Source organism: Scyliorhinus canicula, chromosome 19, assembly GCF_902713615.1.
Source record: "Scyliorhinus canicula chromosome 19, sScyCan1.1, whole genome shotgun sequence".
Lineage (NCBI taxonomy): Eukaryota > Metazoa > Chordata > Chondrichthyes > Carcharhiniformes > Scyliorhinidae > Scyliorhinus > Scyliorhinus canicula.
Window position 1 is genome coordinate 31,779,210 of NC_052164.1, and position 19,894 is coordinate 31,799,103.

General features: G+C 44.3%; 1 protein-coding gene across 1 annotated transcript in view; it reads right to left on the minus strand.

The window, feature by feature from the left end:
* Positions 1 to 19,403, minus strand: part of LOC119953915 (acid-sensing ion channel 2-like) — a 348,128-nt gene extending 328,725 nt beyond the window's left edge. The window contains exon 1 of the mRNA XM_038778584.1: positions 17,761 to 19,403. Coding sequence (XP_038634512.1) covers positions 17,761 to 18,321 — 561 coding nt within the window. The 5' untranslated portion in view covers positions 18,322 to 19,403. The remainder of the gene's footprint in view (positions 1 to 17,760) is intronic.
* Positions 19,404 to 19,894: the final 491 nt, after the last annotated feature.

Consider the following 19,894-nt stretch of genomic DNA (forward strand, 5'->3'; position numbering starts at 1 on the left):
TGCTGTCAGTGATTGAGCACAACTCCATAGGCTTCCCCTAGATTTCAATCCCCGATCAGCGAATAGATGAAAACTTCCACTTTGACATTATTAATCCCACTATTAGTCCCCTGACAAAAAAATTACACACAGTTGAATGTGGTATAGCTGGAGTTTTTAATGGCTTATAATTACTATTAAATACTTCCACTGGCCTTGAAATGCTAATTTTATATTTGTGGAATATTAGAGCTATGCATCATGATATTTAAAAATCCAGATTTGACTGTCATACGAGGAGAGACTAAGTCAGTTAGGATTATAATCATTGGAGTTAAGATGAATGAGGGGGATCTTCTAGAAACCTATAAAATTCTAACAGGCTGAGACTAGGTGGATATAGAAAGAATGTTCCCGATGGTGGGGGAGTCCAGAACTAGGGGCCATAGTTTGAGGATAAGGGATAAACTTTTTTGGACTGAGATACGGTGAAATTGCTTCACCCAGGGTGGTGAATCTGTGGAATTCACGACCACAAAAAGTTGTTGAGGCGAAAATATTGTGTAATTTCAAGAAGGAATTAGATACAGTTCTTGGGGCTAAAGGGATCAAGGGATATGAGGGGAAGGCAAGATCAGAATATTGTGCTGGATGATCAGCCAGGATCATAATGAATGATGGAGCAGGCTCGAAGGGCCGAATAGCCTCCTCCTGTTTCTATTTTCTATGTATGTTTCTATGTATGTTTGTAGAAGGGTTTGTTTATATTGACAATTTAGCTCTAAATTCAATTTTGCTATCTGAAAACTTAAAAAGTGAAGGATAGAATGCTTTTAACTTCCTCGCTTGCTGTCTGTGCCTCAATGTGATAGGTTTCTTACCCTGCTTTGTGTACTGCTTTCTTGGAGGTCAGCGGCAAGACCCATTCCTTTGCCATTGACCAGAAAACCGACCTGCTTATTCTATATCACTCTATGTGTTCAGTTATATATCACTGTGTAGCGCTCTATTCCTTATGTATTGTACTTCAATCTGTACAGCACAATTAGAATCTCCATTGTTATAAACATGCATGGCAATATTTTACAGAGATAGAATTATAGAACCATTGAATGGTGAATTCACAGAAAGAGGTCATTTGGCTCATCCTGTCTCTGTAAGAGCAACTCAACTAATTCCATCCACTCAACCTCTACTCGTAGCCTTGAACGTTTCTCTGTTCTGATAACTATCCAATGCTCTTTTGAAAGCCATGATTGAATCTATCTCCACCACACTCCTAGGCAATTCATTCCAGATCCAAACCATTCACTGCACAAAGCAGTCTTTCCTCATTATGGTTCTCAACCTTTCTGCCAATGAGACTGTTTCTTCCTTACTACTCTGCCCAGACCTCTCATGATTTTGAACACCCGTAGCAAATCTCTTTTCAAAGTTCGCTTCCTTAAGGAGAACAATTGCAATTTCTTCAACTGATCCATATAACTGAAGTCCATCGTCCCACGACGCATTCTCGTAAATATTTTTTGTACCCTTTCTAATGACTTCACATCCTTCCTAAAGTGAGAATTGGACACAATACCCCAGATGAAACAGAACGGGTGTCTTATAAAGACTCGAGATAATTTCTTTGCATTTCTCCTCTATGCCTCTATTTATAAAGATCAGAACCCCGTGTGCCTTTCTAACAATTTTCTCAATCTGCTCTGCACCTTCAATGATTTGTGTACTTATTCCCCCAGCTATCTCCTCTGCTCCTGCATTCCTTATCCATTGTACATAATGTTTTGAATATCTGCAGAATATCATATTGATCTGATTTTCAGAAAATCAGAGTTATATTATAATATGTTATTTTGATTTGTAATTAGGTTACAAGTACCTCATGATCTTTTTCAACAGAATTATATTCGTTTGTATCAAGATGGCCTTTAATCAACTACACTTCAAAAATGAAGTTAAAACATAGCCTTGCATCAACCACTTCATCAAATATATCACTACACAAAAATATCTTATCTTGTAACTCGGTATTCAAGTCATGAGCAAGCTCTATAATTTCAGCTACTTGCATACATCCCAATTGGAGTCCACAGTAACTTGCTCTACGTTAACTTACTCTGAAATAAGTCAGCTTAATCTTTTATATCTCGCCTTGTCTCACCAGGCATTTCCACATTTAAAAAGAGAGACAGAAGGGAATATGTGTAAAAACACAAACATCTATTTCATATCACAAGACAGTTTTAAACATTGCACCCCTGACATGACACTGGGAGCGATTCAACTTAAAAAATGAATAGACATGCTTTGGACATGTTTGGCGTGGTGTTTCGCGCCAGCCGCGTTGGTAAGATCATGACCCGTATTCAATGGCACTTAGTGTCAAGGTGAGCCCCCATGAGCTTCTCACTGAGGCCTCCCTCGTGCTTCAGCAACTCACCACTAACAAGAGGGAGCTGCTTTTTAGTGCTCCCCTACCACTCGCTCCCAGTCAACACACAAGCATGGCTGCGCTCAGACCTGCTCCTCGCTTTGGGGATGCCGACCTCACAAGGCTTCTTCATGCTGTTGATGAGAGGCGGGCACCCTGTTCCCCTGAGGTCTACAGTATGGCTGACCAGGAATTTTTCCCCGCACTTACCACCTGCTATTAGGCATTGCTGAAATATTTACAAGCTGATAATCAACCTGCTGGACACATTAAGCACACACGTTCCTTGACCATCAAGTCCAGGAATGGGATTTGAACCAAGACCCTCTGACCCAACGATAGGGATGCCATCACTGCATCACATGACCTCCAATCAATCTCTGTATGGGAAGCAGTAAGGAGTCAATTTTGTTTGTCTGATAGCTGATGAAGATGCAATTTTGACGCCTTATCGTAACTCTGAGCACATATCCTCTTCGACCTCATTCCATCATCTATGGAATGAGAGAAGAGCTGCAGAGGTAATGGGTTGCTGGGTGGGGGAGGCATCAACACCAAGGGGAAGCTCTTTCTAGCTCCATAAAAAATGTTAACGTTTTAGGGTCATTTCCTCATCGGATGACAGGGATGAAGCATTCAAATCAGAAGACCTAATACCTTGGGCGAGATTGTCTGATCCTGAGGCCAAGTATTGACGCCGTTGTAAACACCGTCACGTTTCCCGACGCCACCAACATGACCTCAGGATCAGCAATTCTGGCCCTTGAAGGGGGCCAGCATGGCACTGGAGCGACCTATGCCGCTCCAGCTGCCAATCCCGGTGTCAACTAGGCGCCGCGCGGGCCGCACATGCGCAGTGGCACTGGCACCAAATCGCGCATGCGCAGTGGCTCCCTTCTCCACGCCGACCCCAGCGCAACATGGCGTGGGGCTACAGGGGCCGGCGCGGAAGAAAGGAGGCGCCCAGCCCGAGAGGCCGGCCCGCCGATCGGTGGGCCTCGATCACGGGCCATGCCACAGTGGAGGCCCCTCCCCGGGATCGGAACCCCCATCCCACCCACAAGCCGCCCCCGGACACTTTCACGCCGAGGTCCCGCCGGGTAAGACCAGGTGAGAACAGCGCCGGCGGGACTCGGGTTTTTTGTTACAGCCGTTTGGCCCATTCCGGGCCGAGAATCGGCAGGGGGGGCCCCGTAGAGTGTCTCCCGACTGGCGCCGCGCCGGCGCTAATGGCACCAATCTGCAGAGAACCCCGTCCCGGCATCGTGGCGGCATGGCGCGATCCGCGCCAGTCACGGCGACTCTCCGGCCCGATCCCGGGCTGAGAGAATCCCGCCCCTTCTTGTTCCTTTAAAATATCAATATTGCCCTTGTTTGTGTGCAGAAGAGGTCAACAGCTTGTTTCAAGCAGAAATCATGGCAACCCAACAATAGGCTCCTGTGAAAGTTGCAGTGAGATAATCATTCAGATAAAGGGGGAGTTAAGTTGCCAAACACATTTTTCAGCCTGTACCTATTAACACTAATTTCCCCAAGTGACAATTAGCTCCAAAATGTGAGATGTGAAAAAACAAAGATACAGAATCACAGGTCTTCAAAAAGAGGGAGGGAGGGAGAATGAAATGTGGGAGGCAGTTCCAATTCTAATCAGCAGCATGATTTAAATTATCCATAATGTGCACATCCAACAGGAAATCTTGTGGTGCAGCCGGGAATGTCCCTTTCTCCACACCAGAAGCTCTGGGTTTGAGTCCCTCTCCAGGTCTTGATGACCACAGAAGGTGAATTCGTATGTGGCCAAACAGGTTGATTATCAAAAGCGGCAGAGTCTCCTAGTCAGCCATGTTGGATGTTGATTGGCACCCCTCAAGTTATAGCCTCTGACAATCCAGTGACCTCTCCCAGAAAAAAACTGCTGCAAAAACAGGCGTCAGCCTGTGTGCTTTACCTGCTTCACCTCAGGAAAGCCCCAAGTCTAACTACACCTAACAGTTTCCAGTTGGACATACAGCCACCAAGCATTGAGATTGTTTAGAATTAGAGTTTGGATTAAATTGCTGCTCGGAGATGTGCAGAATAATTGTAAAGCAACAGTTGCAGTATTGTTGATAATGTTTAGTTGGCAATTGCATTTTTAAATACAAGATAAGTGGGTACAAAACGTGGGTGAAAAGCTGGCAAACCCAGAGCCAAACCCTCTGAGGAATGGCATTCGCCATTTGATCACCTCTGCTCCTGTATTCTTTACCTTGCACTAGAGCTCAACAGGTCTTGCCCAGACTTCCTCTACAGGGATGCAAACTGTACCTGTTCAAAGAACAGGATAATCAGAGTGAAATCAAGCCATACCCGATTCTTACAACACTTATTGTCGTATTTTGGTACATCTTCATTCACCAACGCAGTGAAAATTTTAGGACATTTACATAGCTTTTCACTTTGTTAGTGAATGACAGTGAATAAGCTATGTGTGCTGGGTGGGCAAGGTGGTAAGTGGGTGGCAAGGTAGGCAAGATGGCAGATGGTAGAATGGCAGGTTGCAGGGTGAGTAAAGCTGCAGAGTATGGTGGTAGAGTGGTGTGTAAGCTGGCAAGGTGGTGTGTAGGTGGCATGTTGAGAAGGGTGGCAGGATGGATAGGGCGCCAACTAAGTATGGTGGCAGGGTGATAGTTGCCAGGGTGAGTAGGATGGAAGCTTTCAGGATGACAAGGTACAGTTGGGTGGAGTACCAGAGTGGGTAGAGTGTTATAGTCAGGTCAGAGTGGGAGTCGGAGGGTCAGAGGGGGCAGTCAGAAGTTCAGAGGGGGTAAGAGGATCGGGGAAATTTGGAGGGTCAGGGAATTGTAGGTTCAAGTGGGGTGAAGGTTTGCGGGATTGCAGATTAGGGGATAGTCAGGTCAGATCGGGGGGAGTTGTAGGGTTTGGGCGAGTAGTCAGGACGGGTGGAGGGTTGAAGGGTCAAGATCGGGGTGGGGGGTGCTGTCAGAGGGGGGAGTGGTCAGTGTGAGTGCTTATCTAGTTATCCAGGAGATAGAACAGTTTATTTTCTGTCCAACATTTCTTGGGTAACAGAGTTGGATACCATTTTGGAGGATTCCAGATGCAGGGGAATTGCCAATCAGAGTCCAAACTTGACATGTAATTCTTGTGCAGTAGGCATGCTGGGGCTTTCGAGGGGTCTCATGGTGCATGCTGGGGGGTGCATCTGGAGTGCGACCATCCAGATTTTGGAAGTCTTGCACCAAGGACTAAACTAATTGCAATTCAAAAGGGTAATCATGTGATTATTCAATAAGGTCAAAATCAGGAGTGCGAGTAATGGACATCTCTTTTCTGAGTATTGGTAGAGATGTTTACAGTTGTCTTCAGAAGAGATATAAATTATTCAGTCACTCCCAGATCAAAGAAAGGTTTGAAAGCAAACAGTAAATAGGGAAGGTCTTAAATGTCTACATAATTTTCAGATCAAAGGAGAATTTGGGAATTGAAGTTCATTAATTGAAATATTTATCTGGGACATCCTCAGGATACCAAAGTATCTTGAGGATAGCTTGCAGGAGAGCCGTGTTTTGTTTGGGATTTATCTGTGTATTTTCTCACTGAAACAGTTAGGCAGCTTAAAAGACTGCAAGAAGACAGTGGTGTGTCTACTGACAGCCAGAACAATGAAAACAGAAGCCATTAGGAACCAGGCAGTTTCCTGATCTGGAATCACTGAGCAGGGATTGCAAGTAATGCCCATGCTCGAATCAAAAGTTCAAGTGCATCAGCAATTAAAATTGTCACATCTGCCTGGTAAATCTAATGGAAGAGATCAGCAGTGGAATCTTCACACACAGAGAGTGCACTAGAAGTCAAAATGCCAGACAGGAAAACTGAGGAGAAATAAAGTGAATTATTAAGAGCTGTGGCATATCATGCTTTGGATTTAGGAGAGATGAAGGAACCCTCAAGGACATGTCATTTATCGGGAACTCTTGGTGGAAATAAAATAGAATCCTTTTCAGATTTTCAGGCTTCAGCAATAAGGGTTTACCAAATATAGTGTTAAGGTAATGGGACTTGGTTTGCCTAATTTTGTGCAGCGAAAGTATTTATTTAAAAATATGAAGTCCTGTGACATGATTCTTTCAGTTAATAACTGGGAGTTGTTTGAATTTCTTTTTAAAAGTTAATGGTCTCCCTTGAGATCTGACCAACTGCTGCTCACATTTTAGTACATTGAAAGGCACAGAACATCAGCACTTTAAAACATATTGCAAACTAAAATAGAAATTTCATGATCTAATGGGCCAGAATGTACTGTGAAAGTAACACTGAAGCTAACGGCACTCACTACTATTTATCTGCAAATTGTACAGCAATTTCAGTCAAGGGCAGATGCCTGATTAAATGCAAAATTCCAAAAGTTGGTGTCTTTGATGCATCACTCTGCCGTTACCTTCCCGAAATGGGACTCTGGATCACCGTTCAAATGCAATGAGGTGAATTATCGATACTTGCATGGTGGATATAGACTAAATTCACTATGCTCCTGGGACCTACTCGAGCGCGATCTCGTGAGACGTTGTGATGTAAATCTCACCCATTGTGGGTGGAATCACTTTTAGGCAAATCTGCATCTTAAAGCGAGACAGTTTTTTTTCTTTTTTTAATTTTAGAGTACCCAATTATTTTTTTCCAACGAAAGGGCAATTTAGCGTGACCAATCCACCTACCATGCGCATCTTTTGGGTTGTGGGGGTGAAACTCACGCAAACAGGGGGAGAATGTGCTAAAGCGAGACAGCTAGTCTCACTTTAATGTGCAAATTCCCAAGTTACCCAAGGCGTGGGATCGATCTCCTTTGCTGTGAAGACATTGTCTGAGTGCTGTTCAGTACTGGGCCGGGATTCTCTGACCCCCCCCGTCGGGTGGGAGAATCGTTGGAGGGGTGCCGGCTGCCGAATTCTCCGGCACCGATTTTTGGGTGGGGGTGGAAATCATGCCGTGCTGATTGGGAGCCGTTGGTAGTGCCCCCCCCCCCCGGCAATTCTCTGGACCCTGATGGGCCGAGCGGCCACCCGCTTTCGGCCAGACCCACCGACATGGATTAGACATGGTCCATCCGGCGGGACCTGGCTTGGAGGGCGGCTAGCGGGGTCCTCGGGGGAGAATGGGGGGATCCTGCCCCGGGGGTGGCCCGCAATTGGAGTCCACTGATCTAAGGGCAGACCTGTGCCATGGGGGCACTCTTTCCGTCCGCGCCGGCCTCTGTAATGCTCTGCCATGGCCGGCGCGGAGAAGAAACCCCTTGTGCATGCACAGAAAACACGGCAGCAGTTCTGCGCATGTGCCAGAACATGCTGGCAGTCCTGCACTTGTGCCAACTCGCGCCGGCCTGTGGAGGCTCTTCGCCACCGGTTGGTGCCGCGCCAACCCCTCCAGCGCCAGCCTAGCCCCTGGAAGTGCGGAGGATTCCGCAACTTCCAGGTGGTCCAATGCCGGAGTGGTTCTCCCCGCTCTTTGGCTCCGGTATGGGCCGCCCGCCGATTACGGGAGACTCCTACCCCTGGTCTCCAGAAATAGGGACCAGGCGGAATGCACTCATTGGTGGCTCCCAGGAATTTGGAAGCTGCCAGGTGCTTGCTCTTTGGGAAGGGTAGCAGCCTGGCACTGCTTGTGCCATCCAGGCATCTGGGTACTACTAATGACAATCCAACACCCTGGCACTGCCACCTTGGCACCAGCCTGGCACTGCCACCTTGGTGCCAGCCTGGCACTGCCAAGCTGGCATTTTTTGTATTCTGCTGATCGGGTCAGGGTGTCCTGTGCGGGTGTTGGTGAGGTGCGAGGGGGTAGGGCTGCGAGGCGCTGGGGTGCGAGGGGGTGGGGTGCGAGGGTTTGGAGTCCCTCCCAGAGTGCATTGGGGTTTGGGGGGGTTTGGAGGTCATGTTGGCGCCTTGGAGATCGTGACGACATGTTTAAATCTCTTGCTATACTGAGGAGTTCCGGCGAGAGGAGCTCCTCAGCATTGAAAACAGGGGCATGTGCGGCCTTGGCGACCCGTTCCCCGCTGAGGCCCGTTATCTAACCCAAGTGGTGTTTTGTAGACCTGTTTCGCGGCATTGTGAGCACTGGGAAACACGCAGATAAACGCCCCCACTATGGGACTTTGTTCCCTTTTAGTAAAATCACGCCCATTGTCTCTTTTTTTTCCACTTTGAATCTGATCTTTCTTTCCCTATCTATTTCTCTTTGCCCTTGATAACTTGCATTTCCTGGTTCTGACTGTGCCATTTGGCAGTCATTCAGTACACTTGCTTCAAAGACGCATCTTTATTGCTTGCTCTTGCCACATAGGTCCCAGGTGCCCTTTGGAGGGCACCGCACCATTTTCACCACCCACTTCCATCACAACAACCTCCAGTGCAGGATTTCATGCAAACTGAACGGACAAGAGACAACTCTAAAAGCGGCAAGTACGCTCATTCCTCATTTAAATTCTGCTTTCTCTCTAAAAACAGCCCATCAAGAGTAATGCTGTGGGGTTCTGCTGGTGTATTGAAGTTAGCACATTAAAGTTTTAGCAGAATCCAGCAGATTTCAAGTGTTAGCATTGTTGCTTCCCAGCGCCAGGGATCCAGATTTGATTCCCAGTCACTCTCTGTGCGGAGTCTACATGTTCTCCCCATGTCTGCATGAGTTTCTTCCGGGCGCGCCGGTTTCCTCCCACAAGTCCCCGAAAGGCATGCTTGTTAGGTGAATTGGACGTTCTGAATTCTCCCTCAGTGTACCCGAACAGGCGTCGGAGTGTAACGACTAGGGGATTTTCACAGTAACTTCATTGTCTACTTGTGACACTAATAAAGATTATTATTATTATACCCAACTCGCTGCTTCCAGTTACCACGCGTCACTTTTGAATACTGACCTCACCTCAGGATCTCTAAACTCCAAGCTGGTGCTGTACTCTCAGTCTCGCTCTTTCTCACACTCCTTTTATCCTCCAGACTCCACTCTCAGGCTCGCTCATCCCTGCGCTCCTTTTTTTTTAGCTCCCCGGCTCTGCTCTCTAACTTTATCTTACGTTGTTTCCTAAATTATCTTATTTCACTTTCACTTGATTTCATTTTATTTCTCAATTGTTGGTTACTCCTTCCTGAAATTCAAGGAGCTCCTTCATAAATGATACGTTTTTCTAGTTTTTAAGCGACTTCAACACAATTCCTAACAGCAGCTTCTCACCAACTATTGAATGTACCGTTTTTCCTGTGATCTCACTCCTGGATTGTTTTTGAAACTCAGCCCCCTGCCCCGTAGAGGTGTTAGTGTAAGCCTACTTGTGCCACTAATAAAGATTATTATATCACACTTTAGAAACATTCTAAAAAGAGAAAGAAATTTATCAGAATTAACATCATTAAAAAATTTTAAGATGAAAGAATGTAAAAGGACATCTCACCTCAAACTAAATGAAGTCTCCAGGCTCAATTAGATATAGATATAGATATAGATATAGAATTTACGGTGCAGAAGGAGGCCATTCGGCCCATCGAGTCTGCACCGGCTCTTGGAAAGAGCATCCTACCCAAGGTCAACACCTCCACCCTATCCCCATAACCCAGTAACCCCACCCAGCACTAAGGGCAATTTTGGACACTAAGGGCAATTTAGCATCGCCAATCCACCTAACCTGCACATCTTTGGACTGTGGGAGGAAACCGGAGTACCCGGAGGAAACCCACGCACACACGGGGAGGATGTGCAGACTCCGCACAGACAGTGACCCAAGCCGGAATCGAACCTGGGACCCTGGAACTGTGAAGCGATTGTGCTATCCACAATGCTACCGTAATTAGTATCTAACTAAACTGAGGAAGGTATAACAACTGTATTTTGCTAGCAGAATCACATGTGTGTTGCATGGCATGGTGCTTCCATTAGTTTAAACAGCATATCATTTGAGTTATGTAAGAAATAGGAGCAGACCACTACTAACGCCATTGGAGTTCCAGTCATATTTAAAGCCATGAATCTAACCATGAGTCACGTGCTATGATTGTTAGTAAGTGCATTTTCAGTGATACAAACAACTGTGCTGTTAATGTAAATATCTATTAATACTAAAAATGTCTGTATTCTACTTAAGAGCTGGTTATTGCTTTTTTAAGGTTTTCACTTTTACAAACAGTCAAGTCATTCTCACAACAGTTAAGCTTTGTCAATCAGCCTTCAGGATGTCAGTGAGCCATTAACTCTCAGGGCCGGGCTACGTGTTTGCCTGAGCCGCTCATTAATTCCTATACCATTTCAAGGCTTGAGCTGAATCTTTGCTATACTGCACAAAGTTAAGCACATAAGCCATTTATCCTGAAGTGTATTTCACAATACTGCAAAATACTTTAAGCCTTCTGTTTTGTGGCAGATGATATTGCAGCAACCGAGCCTCGTTCTAAACATGGGGAACGTTAGTGTGTTAATATTCAAGCAACTGCCGTTCCATCAATAGGTCATGAACTACTCTAAATGCTCAGGAAGCATTGGTATTTGACCTAATGTTACCTTCTTGGCTGAATCCTACATTAATTCATTCAACTTCCATTTAAATGGAGTGACTCCATCTTCATGATATATTTGATAAGCCTGCGGAAAAGGTCAGCTGTGATCAAAAAGAAATGCACTTCTCTGATTTTTATTATAATACTACCAAATTCAATCACACTTTGAGCTTGGTCTTAACCAGAACAGCCGAAGTGCCTTGAGCCACTGCCTTGTGCAGTTCAAAGGAGATCAGCCCCATTAACTACTTTGCTAATGCCCTGATCAGTCCCTACGACGGCATTTCATATCAGCTGCACTCCTTAGATGGCTGCTCCATAACTGGTGCAGAGTTTGTGTTTTTATCCCAATGTACATCCAATCCAGCCAGCTACAGGACGAGCACTCACTATGAGAAAATTTATTAATCGGTCAACAGTAACAAAATTTGAAAATCAACGACATAACATTCCACACAGCACACTAACCATTAAACAACAAGGAAACGTCACCATTCCATATTGGTACCAATAGCAAGCTGTATCAGTTCATTTTCATAAAGAGAAACACACGGTATCACCTCATCGCAGGTTCCTCAACAGAAACAGAGGATAAGCCTGAGAATGTGTTATCATGTCCAGAACCTTGTCATAGAAATGATCTGTCCATCAATGTGTTACTTGTTCCACGTATCAGTGCCATTCTCTGAGTCATGAACATAGCCCAGTCCATCACACGAACCTGCCTCCCATCCATTGACTCCATCCACACCTCCCGCTGCCTGGGGAAAGCGGGCAGCATAATCAAAGACCCCTCCTACCCGGCTTACTCACTCTTCCAACTTCTTCCATCAGGCAGGAGATACAAAGCCTGAGAACACGCACGAACAGACTCAAAAACAGCTTCTTCCCCGCTGTTACCAGACTCCTAAACGACCCTCTTATGGACTGACCTTATTAAAACTACCTCTGTATGCTTCACCCGATGCCAGTGTTATGTAGTTACTTTGTGTACCTTGTGTTGCCCTATTATGTAATTTCTTTTATTTCTTTTTCTTTTCATGTACTTAATGATCTGTTGAGCTGCTCGCAGAGAAATACTTTTCACTGTACCTTGGTACAGCTGTGCAGGCCCCTCCCACACGGCCCAAATATCACCAGAACCAAATCCTGGCATCCACGTTTTCCACTGTTGCTCAACTTGCAGTTGAACATCCTCGATCTGGTCCTATACTCACAATGGGGATATGACATCAGGTGCATGAAGTATATGCTTTGGAGTGAATGATTCTCTGTGTAAGTTGCAAGGGCCAGGTAATTTAGATTTTTTTAAACCATCTCAAGGTAAACAACATTAAAGAGGTTCGACCCAGGGAATGAGTGATTCCTCCTTGCCTACCAGTTCACATCTACACTGAAGATAAACTGCATGCTCCAATCTGAGCCAAGTGTTTATTCAAATCAATTTGTACTTTCATGGATGCAGAAATTGGTGTCGTACTACCGATTAAATTTCTTCATACTTTTCAGCCACTCCAAAGCCAGTTCCAGCTTCATTACTAAGTATAAATTATGGTGCTTTGTGACCACATCATACCACAGAAAGCCAAATCTTAAGGAGCAAATCTTCGCTGTGCACAGCTAAAAAAGAAAACAGCATTTTGTTACAATTTGTTGCTCATCCACAATATTGTGCAGTCTTCAGTGTACTCTTATACGCCTGAACTACACTGATCAGAGATATACTGCTGGAAGAGAACGAGAAAAACTTTGAAATTGCCAACTGCCTGTTATATGAACAGGTGTCTAGCATTGGCAGTGATCTGGAGTTTGATCGCCATTTGCTGTGAAATGGAAACAGTGTTTCAATGAAAGAAATGTGCTGGTGTAACTTCAGCCCTTTCACAAATATTCAGTCTTGTGCACTTTCAATGTTTCAAAAGATGTCTACTGATAGCCCAGGGGGGCACAATAACCTCACACATCAATACATGATCTCACATATCAATTCACAGTGATGGGATCTGATGGCATAGGCATCAGAACACAGGAACTTTGTTTTGAAGACAAAAATCCTCAGGACAAATTCTTGAACGTGGCATATTTCAAAAGAGATGCTTCTGATTAGTTACTTATATAAGGTTAATGAATGCTGTTTGCAGTCCATATATTACCCAGGGGCTTCAGTCAGAATTAAGGACAGCAGAATTTTGGATGAGCTCAAGTTTGCATACGGTGGAGACCCACAATAAGTGTTTGAGCAATCCAGTCTAGGCACAATAAAGGCATGGTCGAGAGTTTCAGCAACAGATGAGCTAAGGCGGGATTAGCCAGTGTTATGGAGGTGGAAGTAGGTAGACTTGCTAGTGGAACGGATATGTGATTGGAAGTTCATCTCAGGATCAAACATAAATATAACATTGCGAAAGGTCTGAGTCAACATTAGACCATTGCCAGGAATGGGAGGGGAGGTTAGGAAATGATGTTTGTGGCAGAGATCGTATGTAATCTTCTGGATATTCAAATAGAACATTTCTGCATTTCCAATATTGAATGTCAGATACACAGTATGACAAATCAGAGCCATGTGAAGAAAGAGTGAAAGAAAAATATCTCCATGTAATCACATATCACAACAGCTAAGTCTCACAACCATTTTCAAAGAGACATTTAAAACAAATCCTCCTTGTCAGATACTTCATCCTGTACTGACTTGTATTTGTAAGGATGACTAGCATCAAATGTCATCGTCAATCACAGTACAACTACATTAATATGAAAATATGTCAGAAGTAGCTGTTTAGCTGTTAGAGCTGAGAGCTTCACCCCTTAAGGCCATCCATTTTCTTATCAATGCTTTCTCTAGTCAACACAGCAAAAAGTAATTAAATATCCACAAAACCTTCGACGGTAAATAGCAAGCTGGAATGCAAACCAGCCACAGTGCAAACAATGTGGTGGGCCGGCACGATGGCGCAGTGGTTAGCACTGCTGCCTCACGGCACCAAGATCCCAGGTTCAATCCCGACTCTTGGTAACTGTCCACATAGAGTTTGCACATTCTATCCATGTTTGCATGGGTTTCGCCCCCACAACCCAAAGATGTGCAGGTTAGGTGGATTGGCCACACTAAACTGTCCCTTAATTGGAAAGAATTAACTGGGTACTCTAAATTTATAGAAATAAAACAATGTGGTGAGGATTATTGGAGAGAAAATTACATAATATTCAGCTTCTAGTTCCTGTGAGAATCAATATCATATTTTCCATGGCCTGGCTGTGCTTGGATTGTGGTTTCGGGTCAGCTCAACACTCACTCAGAAGTTAGTTTTTGGTCAAGTTTGGTGTGTTTTGGACTGTCGCTTAGGTTTGTTTCAGTACTCAATTTGTGGCCCAGTTTGGCAATGTTCACACTGATTTTTCGGATTGTTTTGGGTTTGTATAGCCTGGTTTAGCCTGATTTGGATTGTTCCCAGTCTCTTCCGATTGTGGTTTTGGCTCACTTTTGCCTGGATCAGGCTGCGATTCAAGTCTTTTTCAGATTGCAACTCACTCATCACTAATTCCCAATCCTCCCGCCCACCATGTCCCCATTTGTAGCACTTTCAAGAGAGCTGGGCCAAAAAGATCCCCAAAAGGATCCACATTATGCAATCAGATTTCCAGAGGCTGCTTTCCCAGTATCTTGTACGGAATGATTTGAAAATCAATTTTGTTAGAGTACCCAATTATTTGTTTTCCAATTAAGGGACAATTTAGTACGGTCAATCCACCTACCCTGCACATCTTTACGTTGTGGGGATGAGACCCATGCAGAAATGGGGAGAATGTGGAAACTCCGCACAGAGAGTGACCCGGGGCCAGGATCGAACCTGGGTCCTTGGCGGCGTGAGGCAGCAGTGCTAACCACTGCCCACCGTGCTGCCCGACCTTGTATGAAATCATAACCAATGCTGAGACAAATAGAGAAGCAATTTTCAATCAGAGAGACACATTATTTTCTTACAGTGGAAGATAGCCACTTCTTAGGGAATGAAATTGAATGACAACAGTCATAATAGTGATTGAGAGAAATTCTAAAATTAATTTGGAAGACTTTAATGTGTTTCTTTACCGGCAAAGGCACTAATCCGCTTGTTCACATGACTAACAACTGTTTGGATAGATTTTAAGGGTTTGCAATGCAGACTAAATGCTCAAAGTATGCACAGATTTCAAATAGTTCTGAGGCATTAACTGGCAATTTACAATTGCCATGACTAAAGTCAGGGAAACTGAGTATAGCTTAGCAACACAATGTGCGTACACAAACATTGCACCCAGTCAGCTTCAATGTCACTACCATAGACATGTTGACAAAAATTTATGAGGAAAATTGACCAAATCAGGTGAACGTGACAGTTGTAGTTACAGAAAGGTGGAAAGCAGGAAATAACTGATTTATTTAGCTAAACCTCTGTATCTTATAGTACATCATGCTTCTACAATGCTCTAAGATAGGTCCTTTAATTTGTCAGTAAAGAGAGTGGTAGAACATATGCATTGCATTTTTGTGAGGACGTAGTGAGGGTAACCAGTGTGGACCACTGGTAAGCAGTTGAAAGCTTTTTACTGTTGTAATTGTGAGCATCATTTGTAAGTGTTTCTGCTTTTATGAGAGTTAATTTGGTGGTGATGGGTAATTGTAAGTATTTGGAGTGAAATTTTATGCTGTCTATGTTGACACCGTCCCCCTTTTCCAACAAGAGCATCATAATGTGCGACAGCGACAAAAAAAAAAGCCTTGCAATATGCTATGACTTATCATCAACCATCACTCATTCTAATGGCTTGAATCTTCCGTAAGGCAACGATCATTGTTAGATTGCCACTTGGTTCGAACATTTCTATGCCTTGACGCTGCACCACATTTCTTGCCGGGTCTTGAGCCCAGCTTCTCCAAGATATAAATGTAGAGTACAGTGTCCATCGGCGGGCTCCATCGCAGCACTGAAGTGTAGGATCGTGGAGGAGTGGGCAGAAACAAGACATGGCCTCTTTTTCCATCACTAGCTGCTATGTGGTAAGCTTAACGGTCCAGTGTGAATGTTAGTGCAAGGTGAATGGATGAATGAGTGATTGAATGAATGAATGAATGGATAAGGTGGTAGGATGGGTAGTGTGGGTGAGGCAAGTAGTAAGGAGGTAGATTGCCAGGCACATAGGGTGGCAGGTGGATGAAGGGCTAGGTTGGCTGGGGGGTCAATGGAGTGAGGTGTGGGGGGGGTCAGTCCAGTGGTCAGGAGGGTAGTCGGGAGGGTCAGCGGGAGTCAATGGGTAGGTGCGAATAATTGGAGGATCAGTTGCCAGGAACTACACGTCGATTTTTTGGTCTAACATTTCCTGAATAACTGTTCAGGTAAGTCGCCCAGAAGTGTCCGAAGTCTTCAACTCTAACTCAAAGGCAGAGACATTCACGGCGGGTCCCAGGGAGCAGGGGAAGTGCCTGTTGGAACTTCAAACTTTCCAGGCAATTCCCACGGAGGCAAGCACATCGTGATTTCTGCAGGATCCTGATGCTCATCTTGGGTCATACATCCGGTCTCAATGATCCAGAGACAGGAAGATCTGGGCTAATATCTTGAGGCACACAATGAGAGTCTGTTGCTTTTTATAAAGGATGTTGAATACGGTTTGGATCACCTTGGAGTAATCCCTGGACAAGCTCAGTTCCTGGGACAGTGAGGAGTAGTCTACACCGTGAACTCTGCAGCCATGCCATCATGTTGGAAACTGTAGCGGATTCCCACTGTAGCCCACCACGACCACCAGCCATATTCGCATACCAGTAACTAACATGTGACTATGACATTTCTGTCCACTATTATTCAGAGGCAGTATACTGTTTAAATTGATTAACATATCCACGGAACGAACAGGAAAGGACTGTCATATGAAAGTGCAAGGCATCTGTCTGCTGATGTCAGTAACAAGGATTTCTACCTTATATCTACTGCAGTACTAGCTCAATACAGCTATCCTATTTTTGCCATCATTTTAATAAAACACTGCTAAGCACCAGACACATCAACAATATAATGATCTAATGTTACCTAACATGTCATTCTGCTCTCTTATGTGCATAAACATGCTGATGTGTCTTGTTGCAGACTGCAAAGGCAATATCACATCCTTACTGCAATTGACATACAGCAATAAATGATATAGTGACTCTCCTAATTTACAATAGGATAACGAGGAATAATTATGATCACAGCTCCAAACACAAGCAGCCAACAACTCTCTCAAAGAGCACACCTGTGATGTGGTAGTCATCCAGTGAAAGGTTCAGACAGACGCTCCCACAAACCAACTATTCTCAGGTTGCAGGTTTTAGCTGTTACACAAACTCTCACCACAGCAACATTACTACAGAGTCTGCACCAGCAGGCTTTCATGTGTTACATTATTATTCTTCTGCACACTCAGAGAAGCAACAGTCACTCTTGTGAGATTATTTATTCTATTCATATTGTCCACAGCATGATCTCATTGGTGAAGGAAAATTTTGCTTCGTATTTTCAGTTTGCTACCAAAAGAGAAGGAAAAAGTTGTGTTTTGATATTACATGCATCTTCTGCACCAATTAAGTCCTTATTGAAAATACTAATCAGTAAAACATTGAAAACATCAGGATCCAACATGTGTCACTAATGGATAATTTGCACATGTTTGCATCACTCGTCTCCCTGATGAGATTTATATTTTTGTGACAGAACTGACAGGAAGGACAATGAAATAGAATAAAGTGAAATGACTGAGATGGGCCTGAATCAAACTTTTACTCACTGTTTTGAAGTCTTTATGAGTACATCGAACTCCCCGGAACTTGCAGTACAGCATCATATCCTTGAGACTGTGACCAACACGATCGTAAAACTCACGCATGTTGAATACCCTTGGTTTGTAATGTGTGAAATCAGCTTTCTTCTTGAGGGCTTTCAGCACAATAGGATCAGCCAACTGGGGGCTCTGGATCTCTAGGTGCACATTGAGCAGTCCCAGGAGCTCGCCAGCATGGTAGAGATCATTTACTGTCAGCTTTGAAAAGCGAAACTCATTCAAGTTGCAGATAGTAACGGCGGGAAAGACCAGGTTGTTTGTGGCCACCTCCTCCAGCTTGGCGACATGCGGGTATGAGAAGTAAAATGCCACCCGCTCTGTACATTCCACCACGAGTAGGCCCAAGGAGCCAATAAATACCACAGTCCACATGAATCGCCGCATGGTCATTGGTCCATAGACAAATATATGCCTGATTCCATGAAGGGATGAATTGTTGGCAAAAACGTGGATACTGGAAGGCTGCAGGCTCCCCACACTGCCTGTGCTGTTCTCCTTCTCATCCATCTCTTTATTTATATATGTATATGTGTGTAATTATACCAATTTTCCAGCTGCTTAGTGCACTGAGAGCTTCAGTTCATCAAACAGTTGTTTTGGTTTTATCCTGAGAGCTCAGCTTTGGCTGGTCTGTGCTGCCCCTTTTGAGTGGAAACAAAAGCTTTCACAGCAGATAGAAGCAAACTCTTGCTTTTGACTTCCACAGCACCATCAAGAAGCCTTCGTCTGTTTGGAAGCAGCGGGGATGGAAAGGCAGGGTGGGAGGGATAAAAGATCCCACCAATCGTAATGAAGATTCTTCAGCTGACAATATTTGCGATGAAACACTCAAACCACGAAGCAGCTTGCAGTCCGTTAGCTCGTGTAAATGCTCTGCTCAGTGTCCACAGGGTTGCGAGCCTTGTAGAGATGATTTATAAGAGAACAGTCCTTTAAATGGATTGCCTGGTTTTCTTTCTCTTATGTTGCTTATTGTTGGACTCCAACCATCCCTGGGCACTCTCCTGAAGCTGCCAGTCTGATCCGAGGCTCCTCGGGCAGTAGGAATGGATTACTGTATCAGAGAGAGAGAGAGAGAGAGAGATAGCAAACAGAAAGGGAAGGAGTGAGGAGGAGAGACAGTCTGCAAGTAAAACAGCAGCAGCAGCAGTAACAACAGCAGAAGGCTCCACAGACTCACAATGAGCACATTAGTTATATTGATACCCCAAGCTTACAAGAAGCTTCAGGCAGAAACAGTACTCCGATGTGAAATAGAAAAAAAAAAGGCAGAACATACAATTTGCATGTCTAAGAACTTTACAGACTAAGGCTTCGAGGAAATAAATTCAGTTTTTAAAAAAATAATAAACCGAATAGTCAGTACTTGATGCTGAGAGCAATTGACATAAGCAAGCATTCATTGATCTGTTGCATCTGGTGCTTGTCCGTGTGGAGTTTCAGGCTACATACATCATCCATTTGAGGGAATCACAGCACCAGCTTCCAGTGGTGCCTGACTAGGGGTTTACCAACCAGCAGAGCAGAGGAGGGGAAGCCTAGATTACTGCGCGTGCAGAGGTATTTTTATATTTTGTGGAGCTTATAGCCATCACTAATAGCATTAAAACAAACCATTCTAAATAAACTGACTGTTTATGCTTGGCCTGAAGTAACCCTGATTCAGGTTTGGTGCTGTCAGTCAGAAATGTTACGCTAACCTCCACAGAGACAAAAACAGCTTTAATTTTGCCATTCTTAATCGATGAAGGTAAGTGATTCTGAGCAGCTGAATAAATGCAGTAGAACTATGCCACACTGAATTCCGGGGGGTGCTCGAGTGAACTTATTGGCTGCATTTAAAACATGGTTCTGAATCCGACATAATTAGAATGATAATGAATTATTACTCCACAAGGAGTCAGTATAAGCAGAGGCTGTTCAATTTGGATGCTACTGTTGGATTCAATCTATTCTTATAAAGAGATAGGATCTCGGATGTGGTTACTCTAATCTCTTCAAACACCAAATATTGTCTCTTTTCATTTGTTTTGGGAGAAACTTTGAGAAATCAAGTGAGGCATCCATTACCCTGTCAGCT